Source organism: Myripristis murdjan, chromosome 14 (genome assembly GCF_902150065.1).
Source record: "Myripristis murdjan chromosome 14, fMyrMur1.1, whole genome shotgun sequence".
Classification (NCBI taxonomy): Eukaryota; Metazoa; Chordata; class Actinopteri; order Holocentriformes; family Holocentridae; genus Myripristis; species Myripristis murdjan.
In genome coordinates, this window is record NC_043993.1 from 3,818,069 (window position 1) to 3,832,976 (window position 14,908).

Below are 14,908 nucleotides of genomic sequence, written 5' to 3' on the forward strand. Positions count from 1 at the left end.
TGTCTCCAAGATTACACAAAGTCCAGTTAACTTTCCTACTCCTAAATCTATACCATGACTTGGATGACTGAGAACCTTGTTCGACAAGCCAGATGTATATACACTGTATATTATTCACTGAGATGATGGTGTGTTAAGGACCCCATTCACACTTGGTTTTAACATTCGTCTCTTGTGATCCAGTCACGAGTAGACAGAGGCACTGGGCCAAATATGTCTCCAAATATGACAGGTATTTACAGTGTGAATGATAATGCATCCTGATGCCCCCACAACATCAGAGGACTGCCCAGTTGCTTTGTGACAGCAAGCAGCATTTGTTAGAGCAGATATTTGGCTGGAAAAGTTTGTTTTGCACAGAAATGATGGCATCTTTGTTGGGTAATCAAAAAAAGAAGAAGGAAAGAAAAGCAAATGACAAATTCTAATGGATCTGAAGTCAATCATAAATCTCATCACAAGTCACTGCAGATGATTTGAGACACATGATAATGCCAGGTCTGATAAAACCAAGTCTGATCGGGGACAGAGGCGTATGTAGACATAGGCGCTTAACCAGAATATAGCCTTAATTGGTGTGTGTTATAGCCAGGTTATTCCAAGTAAGTAAATGTAGCCAAGCTTATTCTTAATCAGAGTTTGAGGGTTCTAAGGTTCAGTAATGCTGCGTGCTGAAACTGATATTACCCAGTACATGCCAAAAAAATGATATTGTAGCCAAAACGAATGGGACCATCCGTCAAATTTGTGAGTCAGAACAATAAAAACTATTCCTGTGGAACATTTTGCAGTTTGCAGGAGGTGATGGCTGCACAGAACTTCATTAAGGGCCATGAGGGGTGGAGCAGGACAGTGTGATTTTGGAGCTAGACAAAAAACACTAACACACCGTCCTCATATACAGCCACTCTCAGCTTCACAACCAAATCAGCATGCTTCACTCCCCAGTCCCCATCACTCACATTACCTTCCTGGAACGTCCACGGAATGCAATGTGCTGTCGAGATGCCACAATCACATCACCTCCACCTCCTTACCTCTCTCTTTCACTGTCCTCCACCCTGCAGATCTCTCTGGATGCTCACAGGATTCGTCTGATGCGGCTGCCAGAGGGGAAGGCCTCCTCCAGCTCCTCATCCTCTGGGACCAGACAGACTGTCTACGAGGTTTGCGTCTGCCCCAATGGGAGGCTCTTCCTGTCCCAGGCCGGCACCGGATCCACCTGCCAGATCAGCAGCAACGTCTGCCTCTAGGACTGATATGTAGACGTACACAGACACCCCGAAAGAAAGACGGACATAAATGGATATAGGAACACATGACGTACACACAAAGTCTGCCTCTCGGACTGATATGTAAAACACAGACACATAAAGACATGCACATAATGTCTGCCAGAACTGATTGAGATGCACAGGCAGGCGGATGTAGATGGACATAAAGAAACATATGGACACAGACACACAGACATGTACAGTGCACTATTTGAGCTCAGAGACAGACACTCGGGTTTGATTGATATGGCTTTTTAAAGTCCAGTGACAAAAATTTTGGAGTGAAGCTGCTGATATCTTGTCCCAGTGTTCAATGCATTTAACTTTGGCCATTTTCTTGCCAAAAACTGTCACAAATGGCAGTGTTTCCCTCCAGAATTGTATAATCAAGGTGGAAATATTTCAATATTTATATTTAAAGATGTAAAAGTATCTGAAACAGCATTTAGACCATCATGGGAAGTTCAAACTGTCCACTGAAACTCATACAAATTAATTTTTTAAGGGTTAGAAGCTCTTTAAAGCAGTGTGACCCTCTTCACTTGTTCTGTAGCAGGGAAACTCTGGGATACATTGGCCTTTTGAATTAAGTTAAATTAAATCAAATCACAGGCAAGGTAATGAAATATTAATTGAATAAAAATGTGAAAAGATAGTATAATTTGATTGCAGGTTTTAAAACCACTGACTGGCTCATATGTGATAATTAATGAAAGGCCAAAATCTGCAAGATATCGGTCGAACCCTAACAGAGAGACATTACACTGCTACGTACACACAACATACATATGCAGACAGACATGTACAAACACACACACACACACAGACTCACACACGGACACAGAGAGTAGTTTTATATATAAATATGATGTACACGAACAAGCACACACACACTGATGCAGACTGACTAAGACCGAGAGCTGCAGGGGGTTCAGCAGCGTTTAGGAGCCTCTGGTACAAACTGAGAAGAAAAAGCTCCAAGAGATTTACTAAAAAGACTAAAAAGAGACTCTCAGAGTGACACTGATCTCTTCCCTTTTTCCCTCCAGACACTTTCAGTACCTGAATCATTAGGGTGATCACCCACGTCCCACCCTGCCAAAACGTCCTGCCCTCTTCCCTCTGCACACCTGAAATACCTGAAGGATTTTGGTAATGCTGCATTTGGGGCTCTTAAGTCATTATAAGGCACTATGGGCACATTAGAAGGACTTTATGACATTATTGTTCATCATTTTAATTGGTCTCATGACTTTAAATCTCCATGAGGTGCAGATTTTGAGGAGACCTCGAGGAGATTTTTTTGCTAACTGCAATTTCATATGAGTCATAGGAAATACCCGATCAGGTCTACAATGTGTTGCAGTGTACTGTATGTGTATGTGCATTTGTGCTCTTAGTGTGCTTATGATGTCTTATAATAACTTAGGTAAAATGTGACCAGGTTTTATTTATTTTCTTTTATTTGCATATTTTTGTTTGTTTGTTTGTGTTGTGACCAGATATGGGTTTCCCTAAAATGTCTGGGTGCTAGAAGTCAATCGAGTTGTTTGGACAAAAGTTAATGCAGCTGAAAGGGACAAGGGCTATTTTGGTTCCATCATAAGTCTGTGAGACCAAGTCTATCTTAGCCCTGTCATGAGTCACTTTTTGTGTTAATGCATTAAAGTGAATCAAAGAAAGTCTCGACAACAACTTTGCATTGACGCTCATTGAGGCTCTGTGACCTATTTTTGCATCCCAGCATCGGGACTTAGTTTTGGCTCCCAAACCACTAGGAGAGTGAAAGTGTTTCAACAAAGGTGACAAACATGCCTGCACATCCTCCTATGTCAACAGACCAGAGTTATAAAAATTATGTCAATGCTACTTTCCAGAACAAGCAAGATCTGCCACAGTTCATTCAAGGGAAGAGACGTCTTCCCTTTCTTCCACTTCCTATGTGACATGACCGCAGCGCAGGTGCTACCGCATTTTGGTGAAACCCGATCCTCTGGTCTGGTCTGAGTTTTGGACAAATAATGTGTAATCTCTTGATTTTTAAACTGAATGCAGAGTGTGCAGACTAGAGTTGATTTCATTTCACTTAATTTCTGTCAGTGATCTATGCTTTATTTTGACTCCCGAAGTACTGTCTACATCTCTCCCATCTTCCCAGTGATGAGGAAATCCATTAAACAGCAACATGGGCGACAGATTATTACTCACACCCTCTTACCCCAGACACATGCAAAATGGAGCAAATCTTGTAAAAAAGAAAAAAAAAAAGTCATATTTAAACCATTTGAACTTCTGAGGTGGTCACCCTACTTGTTTCTTGCACTGGGACATTAAAAAAGAAAAAGAAAAGACAAAAAAAAAAAAAAAAAAAACTGCGAGCCGCTCTGTTGAAAGAGGGGAACTGTGCCTGTGCCTTATGTCAATGCACTTGTGGCAAGGAGAAGCACATCACACAGACTTTCTTTGGTATCAGCGACTACATGATCTCTGATTTCAGTTCACTCTCATTCGATTCACAGACCCCCCCCCCCCTTCGTGTGTAGAGGAATGCAAAGACCTGTCACCACGCTTGACTGTAGCTGTCGCCCTTCGTTCAGCGCCCAGACTGATCAAGGACGTGTCATTTTGACAGTTCGTTTTGCAAAAACTTCACCATCTTACCAAGTTATTTAGTCTTGTATTCAGATTTAAAATCTTGTTTTTTCCATAAAAGAAGTGACTTTTCTAGAATCACATCGTTGTTTATATGTCCATTCAAATTTTGTGCACATTTCATATAAAATTTAACAAAAGAAAATGTCAATTTGTTTGCAAAATTAGGCAGCAAAACAGTTCACAAAATGCAGAGATTTGATGAGCTCCTTGCGCTTGTTGCAGCGGTAATAACAGCCGTCACTCAGTTCTACACGGTTTTATTAAAACTCCATCCCAACATAATCTGTACTCCGTCTGCCCCTGCTACGTTCATTTCTTTGAATAAACTCTTTCCATCAACCTTCAGTGCATTTTCTCTTTGTCAAGCCAAGCATAGAAACTTCTTTGCGACATTTAGGAGGTTTTACGAAATTCTGGCGTTTCCAATCAGATGTTCTTACATGCAAATTCCTAATTTGCATAAAAATAAGTGACTGGAAACCTGGCTCCTTTCTTGATCCTAGTGGGCTGATCTGCCTTATTCTGCCTTGTTTCAACACGTTTATACTTGTTCCCAGAAAATAAAAAAAATCCTGAAACAAGTGAAACTGCACTGGAAACAAGTGGGATTATCTCATTCCACTGGCAGACTTTTTTCCACTTGTTTGAACAGAAACAAGATTTTAACGCCGAATATGAAATTACATGACTTGTTAAGGTGGAGTGTGCGACGCCGTTCAAACCAGATGCGCGTGTTCAAGATGGCACATCCTTTTTAAAAGTGCACCATTGGCCACTTTCTCCCCCCTCCTCCCCCCCTCCTCGAGTGAGTGTTCTCCTTTCTTAGCTTCTCTGTCACTGTATATTTAGAAGACAGAAGTATTTCACCACGAAACTGAACCCAACTGGAGTATTTGTTTTTTTTTTTTTTCTTTTTTGAATAAATCGACAGCAGAGACCTAGCATCTTTTATACAGTTGTATCTGTAAATACTGTACACAAAACTGTGTCGGCGTGCATCGGAAGCTACACCCCGACAGGAGGAAAACACTGCTCTTTTGCAAAAGGAAAAACCTTTTTTTATAATATACATCACTATGTGTTTTTATACTAACAGGCAAAAAAATAGCGTTGATCAATATTCATCAGGTTGGCATGTACAGTAATGTATACGATGTTTGCCTGTGGAGAGCAAGTTGTTCTTGATTTTCTTTCTTGCCTTTTCCTTCCTGTAGTCGTCTCTCCTGCTGGGATCAGATGTACCACACAAACACGAGCTTTCATTTCTGCTGTTGTTTCCTTGCAGTTGGGGCCGAGGTCTTTGCATTCTGCGTGCGCTGTGTGTAAATTTGTGCTACTGCGAGTGAGCTTTTGTTTTCTTTTTTCTTTTCTTTTCTTTTTTTTTTCTTTTTTGTTCTCTTGCTCCACAGAACTTGTTGAATGATTCTCAGAGAAGCAAACACAGAAACCAAAAAGAAAAAGACATGAAAGCAGAGAAGGAAATCATGCACAGGGCTGTGGGGTATATGGATTACAATAATCTGATTATACAGAAATTAGCAACGGCAATCCACTGCAGTTACTGAAAGCAAAAATAGTATAGGGTCATGCTGTAGATCAGATTACATAGTAGCTATCAATGAAATCAGATTAGAGATAACATCAGTGAGATTACACAAGAAAATCTGTGAGAATTTAGACACTTTCTATTTGTAAAGTTTTAGATATTACTAGTTCATATAATTGGATACTGGTTAAACGTATCCATTATTCCATTTTCCAGATTTCAATCCAAGCAAGTAATGTGTCATATTCCACAGTTTGTGCAGGCAAATTGATCTGAAGTGACTGGAGGTGATCAGGACAAAGTGACCCAGTGGATTCCGTTGCTGATTGCAGTGTCAGTGCAAGTTTATCAGCAACATGTACCATCAAACATGGAGAGCACCTTTCCCAAGCCTGTATGTTCATGCCGGGTACTTTTGTACTGCTGCAGGATTACTTTTCTGCCTCCACACTGGCGAACAACCGCTCTAAATATTTTACATTTTGCTTCATCTCATTCTTCAGTCTGAAACTGCCATTCATGACGTAGTTTTCAAAGATGCCAAAATAAAAGGCGTTGTTCAAATCAGTTGCAGCAGTTATTGGATCTTCCCTTAAAAAAAAAAAAAGTTGCAAACAGACAAAGAAAGCTTTTCCCATGCGGCTTTGGTCAAGCCGTGACACCTTTGCAATGACGAACCTGAAAACTAAGCATCGGTGTTACATTCTGGTTCAACAGGCTGTCGGGGGTTTGGATCCCAAGAGTAATAATGTCATCCCGTCTCTGGTTCTCATGATTTTTACCCATTTTTAAAACTTTGTATGAGAGACTTACTGCTCCATAGGGAGCTGAAGTCCCATCCGCACTTCTTTTGTTCTGTTGGCCTCTGTTCCACTGTGTTTTCAGACGTGATGAGGAGCTGCTCAGATTTAAAGCGTAATGGGTGTCCACTGACGCCTGTAAGATGAAGGTCTCATCATTTTTAACTAAGGTACAATAATGTTTATTTCTTAGCATTTAACAAGTGCAGTTTCTGTGTGAAGTTTTCGAATTTCGGAACTCAAATAATATTTCAATAATCAATTTGGCCTCTTCTTTTCTTCGTGGCAAAGCGGTGCAGTGTTTTGTCCCAGACTGCAGTTATCATCCCGAAAGCGATCCCTGCTGCTTTTCTGGTTTTCCAGCAAATCCCCAAAAAATTCCTACCAGTCTGTGAAGCTAGCAGATGTTGCAGGAGCAATTGTCTTGGATCTGTGGCTGTTATGGTCATGTTAAAATGTGCTACAAGTAAAAAAGTTTGAGAATGTCCTCTGGCAAAACACGACCCCACACTGCGTTTGCACAGCAGCTTGTTACGTTTTAAAGTGAAGCCACTTCCAGCGGTCCTGTACTCGACACTGCTGTAGTACTGAAGGAGTGACAAAGTCTTCCATAAGGAGGTTGGTGGGTGGATCAGTCAACACACCTGTCACTCAGCCGACCCAAGCTCAAATCCAAGCTAGAACAGTGTTCACGTTCACTAACGTTTCCTAACCATAACCCTGACCTTTTCCTAACCTTAACCATTACGGCAAACCCTTCCCCAACCCTAACAACAACCTTTTCCTGACCTTAAAGTGTTTTTAATGGTCAAATGGGTTAGAGGAACATCAATCAACATTAGCTCTGTGATTTTCTTTTCTTTTCTTTTTTTTTTTTAATTTACTGTCTATCTAAACAAAAGGTGAACTCCCTGATGCACTATTCAGTGAGGTTACATTTTAGATTTGTCTAATCTGGAATGTCTGTGGGAGTATCAATGGTGTTTTCCCGATTCTGGAACAAACATGTGGAAGTTCTGGTTTTCTTCTGCTCCCTGTAACAAAAACACACAATGTGATGCAGCGGTGTGAAAACTGAATGAACCTGAAGCTGCTGATCTGAGGTAGATGCTGCTTTGATGAGAACAATTTCACTGTGTGTGCATGTGAGTTTGTGTGTGTGTGTGCTTGTATGTAAAACTTTATCCTTAAACAGAAAGCCATCTGCTCCCTCAGGCCTTGTATCAGTGTATCCACGTCCTGTTTTCTTGATGTACAAAGCTCCAACTGGTCCACTCCTACAAAGTAAAGTTGGTGGCGGCGTTAGATGTGTATGTGCATACGTGTATGTGTGTGTGCGTGTGTGTGTGTGTGTGTCCTTTGATAAAGAAAGCCATTTATCCTCACATCTCTGCATCTAGTTTGGAACAAAGTATTGCTTTTGTTAATTTACAACAGGGAAATACTGCAACACGTTGCAAATATCCGAGAACACCACAGCCATCGTATAGCCATTGTGGGAAAATATACTTACCTGAAGGTCATAATTCAATAATTCCACAACAGTGGCTCCAAACTATGTTTTTTACACTCAGGAGTCTGCAGCTTTTCACTCCAATCATATTAAATGTCCTTTAAAGGAAGACTCCACCCTCCACCCTCCGCCCTGTTCAATTAAAATGGCTCATAAAATTTGTCAAGTTTTGGTGTCGGTCCCTCACAGTCTAAGAGCAAGGGCTTCTTTCTAGAGCCACCATTTTGCACTGACGTTCAGCAATCATCCATTATAGAAGAATTTCTCCATCACAGGATCAGCAGATAGACCAGAATGCAGTGCAGCAGAAAGACAGGTTGTAGTGTTGAATCTCACTTTTGCTCTGGAGTACAATTGGATGAAGGCGGCTGAGGGAAAGTGGGTTCATCCAAAATTATTAAAAAAAAGACAACTCTTCATCATTAGATAACTCATTCAATACATTAAACACTGCAACTTCATATGTAACAGTTGCAGAGAAGCTATGTGGGGATTCTCCTTCTCCAAAAATAGCACCAGTGTGTGTATTTTGCCATCAGTCACTCCATAGTTTAGTGCCATATTTTGCAGTCTAAAGTGGTCCCACCTCAGGGTGCTACAGTCTGCATGTTGTGCTGAAAAGCAGCATCACTGCACCTTGTCACAGACTATATTTTGTATTAATAATAGGCCTGTATGCTCAAAGTGTCACAGCTTTTCAAAATGAGCAGCAGCAACACGGCCCTCCTCTCAATTTCAGGGGGCTGAACAGTGCATTGAAATTCAATAGATCAGGATGTAACAGCATAACAAAATACACAGAAAAATAAAGTGTGACGATGGCTACATCTTATTCTGCTTTAGTAATCACACTTTGTAAAGAAAACGTTTTAAAAAATTTACATCCTAACAAGCCTGTGCTAGAAAAAAAATGTGGCTCATAAACTGTATCATGAGACAAGCATATCATACCGTCAGCTACCCATCAGAGATTTAGTGGAGGAAATGGAACTGCAGTGAGCAGAGGTCAGTCTTCAGGAAAAACATTTAACAGCTTGTTTTTGGTTTTTTTTGTTTTTTTTAATGAAATCTATAAAACCATGATTTTTTTTTTTTTTTCATTTTTAATGATCCACACTCAAAGTAAGATGAAGACATCAGTACAGCAGTATCTACAGAGATTACTCCAAGCCTGCATACAATCTGTTTTATTAGGACAGAGCTGTCCTACATCGTTCCCCATGCCTCCCAGTTTCCCTGTTTCTCCATCGTCTTCTTTCTCCTGCTGATGTTTTGAAGGCACGCCAATGATCACATGTGTGAAGCTGCGTTCAGAAGGGTTTTGGTGCTGCTCAGTGTCTCCATTTGTAAATGCATTGGCCGTGCAAGTGAAAAACACTGGAGGAAAGAGGGAGACGCTCGAGTTCGAACGCCCTGCAGCTTATTGTCTGGCGCTAATGAGGCCGTTTCCTCCACGGGGAAACTGTCAAAACTGTCTGCATTCATTTTTCAAAGTGTTTTTTTTTTATTTTTTTATTTTTTTTTTTTAAGTTCTATGACTTCAGACATCTAAAGCCCAGACATTTTGACGAGGAAGCATGAACACGCTGCAGTGGCTGTTTTTTTCCGTTATGTAATGTGTGGATCAAAAGTCCGCAGCGCAGGCGTTTACCCTGTTGTGTTGACTGAACCCAGCAGGCGTTTTTCATGTTCAAGCTTCTATCATTGCGAGGACATCAAGTGCCAAAAGCAGCAACGTCGTCTAATTGTTTCTAATTGTTGTCTTGGTACCGGAACATCACACATCAAGCTAGGTATTAATAAGAATTCACTGAATTATGTAATGTTTTTTGCGATACCCCTTTATTGGTTTGATTCCTTAACAATTCCCTTTATTCCTGAAATGAAGCATGCTTTTCACACAGTGACGGAAGAAGAGCCCCGGCCTATGTCACCTTATTTACATTTATTATCTATAAAAAAAAAAAAAATGTATTCAACTTGAAAGTTCTCTGACTGACTTAATTTAATTTATCACTTTTATAGCAACCTAAAGCAGGAAATGTTTAATCATATTCCATGTATTTCCCTGCACATAAGTAATGGCTGCTTGACATTTCATGCACTTTGCATGTTCTTCCGCGTCTTAAATAAAATGCGGACACATTTTGGGGCGCTTTATTCTCTTGGCCTTTATCGCGTGTCTTCATTGCGCACACTGATAAAGTCAAACCACAGCCTCCAGTTTTCCCATCATTATCTTAACAGTTAAGGCACTTTTTCATGTTGTGCAGCAGTGTCACACATGTATCCTGGCTGCAACACTTCTCTGATGCTCTATCACACTTATACTTAAAATATTCAAACCCAAGATGCCACTGTTTTATGGCAGCCTCATTATATCAAATCAAAACTATCTAGATGTCTTTTGCATCATTTTATACACATTTCTCTGTCATTCTGCAGGACAAGTTTGGTGTTGTTGGAAAACCTTAGGGTCTCCGTGAGAATTTGACTTAAAGTTCTGTGGGTTTGGACAAAGCTTGGCCACACAGCTTGCTGTTATGACAAACCCACCGATGGGACTGACTGGATAGCAGAGTGAAATGTGTTTCAATCAGTTCTTACAGTGTTGGAACCGTCTCTTCTGACTCTGGCTTCAAAGATGCCCAGCCTTAGTCACATGCTTAATCCCAACAAGATCCAGTCTGTCCATCAACAGCCGTGCAAACCAATCAGAACCTGCTCACTCGGTCTTAGATTGCTGCTGAAGAGAACCGGCCGAATTCCTAGAACGAAGATGTATTTTTCCTGAAGCGTATTTAATTTGGGTTTTGTAGATCCACGCCAAATGGCGATCCTTCCCAGAGTTCACGCCAGGTTGTATTGTTTACTGTGTCATCAGAGGAGTGAACCGGTGCCACCACAGATTAAGCTGCAACCCTTTGCTTTCCTCGGCTTATTATGGCGAGGCCAAGCTGCAGAGAGGCTGTTTGATCTGCGTTTCTGAGCAGCTGGAGGCCTGGAAAAATGGCTTCAGCGGGTCGGCTCATTAGCCAATCTTCACTGAGCGGGGCAGGTTACCTCAGGCCACTCACACACTGCAAAAAAATATGCATCTTAAGTCATTAAATCTTTTATCCAGAGTCAAAATCGGAGTTATTTTAAAACAAGTGAAATAATCCGAAATAAGGGTGAGCTGAGTTGCACTGGAAACAAGTGAAACTGAAATGTTCTTTGCTTCCCGTTTGCTGCCTTCATCATCACCACTGCCAATATGAATGGAAGGGATGAAAGTGAGCAGGATTAGCCACAATCCTGCTCTGCTCTGCCATCCATCATATGTTTGATATGCCAACTTGACCCCCGGTTATTAGATTTTTCACTAATTGGGTGCTGAATCATTTTTTCTCAGTTGACAGATCTGACTTGGTCGCATCACCAACAGGGAAGGCTTGACCGAGGCTGTTTCAAGGTCAGGAGTCTCTTTCACAGGGAGGCAGAGTGAAATTTCATATGATTTGGTGCTGTCTGATTTGGTGTTTGCTTTTGGGAGAGAAAAATCTTCTTTTTGTGCATAAGCAAAGTTGGCTTTCCTCTCAGATTACTGTAAGAAGAAGCCAAAGCTCAAAGTGAGTTACTGACTTGGTTTCAGTCTTTCTCACACTTCAGAGAATATTAAGAAAGAAAAGGGATTGTTTAAGAACTTGTTACCTAAATGGCTCCATCAAGACAAATCATCTTAAGATTTAAAAGGATAGATGGAGGTGGTCGGTGTAATTTAAAGCTGCATGCTAAATGTCACACACACTCTTAAAGGAACGAGGCATAAATAAGCTTGCTGTAGTATCAGTGCGTCTGGTTTCTGTGCTGTTTCTTGGGGAACCTGAAAGGGCAAAACATAAAGAGACTTCACCTGTGGTTCTTTTAAATATCAAAAGCACCCTGTGTTGTTCAAAGCTGTTTTGAATATTTTCTTCCATGTGTAGCACCACTTGTTAGGCTGTGAACTATCAAAACCCTATGAAGCTTTTTTTTTTTTTTTTTTTTTTTTTTTTTAATGGATCATGTTTGCATAAGTTTAGCAATTCTGCTTACATCCTGCTCTTGCACATTTGCTCCACCTTCACAAGGAGAAATCAAGGATTTCTTTTAAGCCGTCCGTATACATGACTGCATAATATTCGAGAAAGAATTGCCTGGAAAGCTGCAGGATAAATGCATGAAGATGGTTTCTTAACAAAGACTAAACACTGCAGTTGTAGCGTAGGTAAGGGTGCTTTCAGACCTGTCCCGTTTAGAGCAGTTGTTCCGAAACAGGGAGCGTTTCCCCCTAAAGATCGGTTCGTTGGGACATATGTGAACACAGCAATCGCGCTCGGATGCGGGACAAAACAAGCGGGCCGAGATCGCCTAGAAGAGGTGGTCTCGGCTCGCTTCCATTCGAGCCCTGGAGCGGTTCGTTTGCAGTGAGAACATAATCGACACAGCAACCGACACAACTCACTCATAACTGTGGATCAACCAGCGTCAGAGCCCATCTTCGTCGGCGATTCCTTGTCGCAGCATGTCTTCTTCTCAGTAGATGCAGTATGATAAGTTTCCCTGCGCAGTCTTGATTCCCGGTAGAACGGGATATTTTCCTCCGTTACAGGACACCGGTACATTCAGTAGCGGTTTTAGGCATGGGCGAAGCGGGCATTTTTTCATGTCATGTGGGGGGCGGCACAAGCGCAAAAAAAAAGAAAAAAAAAAACAGACCTGAACAGGTGGGCGCGGTACCGGCCCGCCTGATGCCGACCGGTGCCGTGGCCGGTGGCTTTTTATTCAAACAAGATTTTGTCCATATAAAAAGTAGGTAGGAGTAGTAACACGAAAGGGCGCAAGGCAGTAATTTGGCCTAGGGCGGCAACATGGGCAGAACCGCCACTGGGTACATTAACCACAGAAACACAGAGAAACAAACTAGCCACATGCTGAAGATGCTCCACGGGTTTTGTTTTTTCCGGGGTAAGAACGGAAGAGGAAACTTCTTCTTTCGGCGTCATTTCTGACCTGTGAGAGAACAGCTGGTTCGCGCATGGCATTTGTTTACAGCTTTGAACCGCTACAGACGGTTGCCCTGTGAACACAAACGGCCCAAACGAAAAACGAAACAACCATATCGATTTAGCCCCTGAATCGGAACAAAGCCACAGGTCTGAAAGCACCCTAAGATTACTTTTACAAAAGATGCCATAGGGAAATGTGTCATTGCAATACACACAGCAGATATCATCAAAGACTGAAACTGACACTAACCACCATCCAAAAGCAAGAACTTTTCTACTTTGGGTATTACAGAGCCAAAGTATGTTGATTTAGTTTCTAGTCTGCCAGCCCTTCAGAGATACGTCAAGCTGCAGGTCAAGAGAACCACCACAGCTTATAACACATTTTTAAAGGCTCAAATTCTAACCTTAGCCTAAGCAAGCCCATGCCTAAACCATTCAAGCTTATATTAAACCATCTCTTGGTTCAACCTGAATTTTAAATGTAAATCTCTAAGCTAATGCCAAAACGTACATATTGAGTGAAATGCATCACATTTTTATTGGGTGAAATATTTAAAGCCATTGTTTTATGGCTGCAGCATTACATCATATAGAAAATATCTACATGTCTTGTGCATCATTTTACACATATTTTCCCTGGAATTCGGCAGGACATATTCTCTATCTTTGGAAACCTTGGGATCTCCACTAGAATTTAAAATAAAGTTCTGCGGGATTTAAGAAAGCTTGGCCATGCAGAATACATTTGTGATGACAAATCCAATGATGGGACTAGCAGAGAGGTTTAACCATTTTAAACATTAAACATTCCCATGGATCTGGATGCTACCTTCACATAACATTAACTAGTTTAAAAGCGTTGGTTGAAAACTTGAGGTCTAAAACTGTGGAGGTTCTGGTCTCTGTGCCTGCAGCTTGATGATATTGGCCATTTTTGCAGGCAATCAACTGATCCTCAGAGGTTTTATTCTATTGTAAAAGCAGGTTTGGGTCGTAAAATATTCAATACAGGCTGGTGAAGGGTTAGGGTCAGGGTTTGGCGTGTATTTGTGATTGTGTGTGGTGGAAAAGGTTTCCTAACCCAGTTGCCATGTTTAATTTTTGATGTACTTTATATTGTTTTGTTTTCTGCTTTTTATTGCTGTTGTGCAATACTGACTGTTGTGTTGCACACGTCTGCTGTTAGTCATCACACTAAAAAAGCAGGACTTCGAGTGCCATATTGTGTTTGTACTATTTTGTTTTCACTTTGATCTGCAGTGGGTGTAAACACTAAATGATTGACAGAAATGTATTTTGTGTTTAAGCTTTTTCTTAAATTGAGTGTGTGCATGTGTGTTTGCGTGTGTGTTTGTGTGTTTGCTCATTCTTGAGTAGTGTGCACAGTTTGGTCAATTATTTGCAAATACATGGAGTACCAGATGGGTGGGGTTTACTCGTCAGGACTGTACAGTGAGCAACATAATGTTAAAGCTGCTGCATATCTGAAGCCAGTTCAGTGTATTTTACTGAGATTGATAGCTCACTTGGGCTTTTAAGGTGACTTAGATAGATCATGACACTAACACTGCCAGGCTTAGGCATTTTATTCAAATGTATGCATACATGCAACTGTAAAGAGCTTTGGGTAAAAGTCTCTAAATATAAACCTTTATGTATGTATTGTTTAAGCTGATGTGGTGTGAGCTGTCCTGAAACAGGGAAACTGCACCCCTCTTGTAGTCCGAGCCCATTAAAACAAAAGTTAAGAATGATTTGCACTTTTGTTTGATGCAGGTGTGATTATGTATGTTTTGTCTTGTTTTCTCGGCTTCACAAAAAATGTGTTGAGTCATGTTCTGAGTGTAAGCTGAACAGCGGCATTTCAGTGGCACACGAGTTGCAGATGAAACCAAGTGAAGTTTGCGCTTCTGTTGTATTTCCCACATGTACAAATGAACTGTACATAGAGCCAGCTGTTTCGTACAAGGAGATCTTTTGTACCATTGGCACTGGTGCTGAAAACACAAAGCTTTGGTTTGTTACTGGAACTGACTATGGATCCGTGCTGTGCTACAACACCATTTCCTTAAGTTCAAAGGGAATTT

The 14,908-nt window shown here is 41.1% G+C and overlaps 1 protein-coding gene across 2 annotated transcripts in view; it reads left to right on the forward strand.

Moving 5' to 3' along the window:
* The window catches only part of sgcd (sarcoglycan, delta (dystrophin-associated glycoprotein)), a 182,252-nt gene extending 177,709 nt beyond the window's left edge, over positions 1–4,543 (forward strand). The window contains exons 7-8 of one of the 2 annotated variants that reach the window (XR_003929407.1): positions 1,068–2,426; positions 3,794–4,543. Coding sequence is in view for 1 of the 2 variants with exons in the window: in XM_030069681.1 (XP_029925541.1) it covers positions 1,068–1,253 (186 nt within the window). In the remaining variant the exon portion in view is untranslated. Of the gene's footprint in view, positions 1–1,067; positions 3,607–3,793 lie in introns of those variants that run through there. The other variant, XM_030069681.1, reaches the window with a different exon arrangement.
* Positions 4,544–14,908: the final 10,365 nt, after the last annotated feature.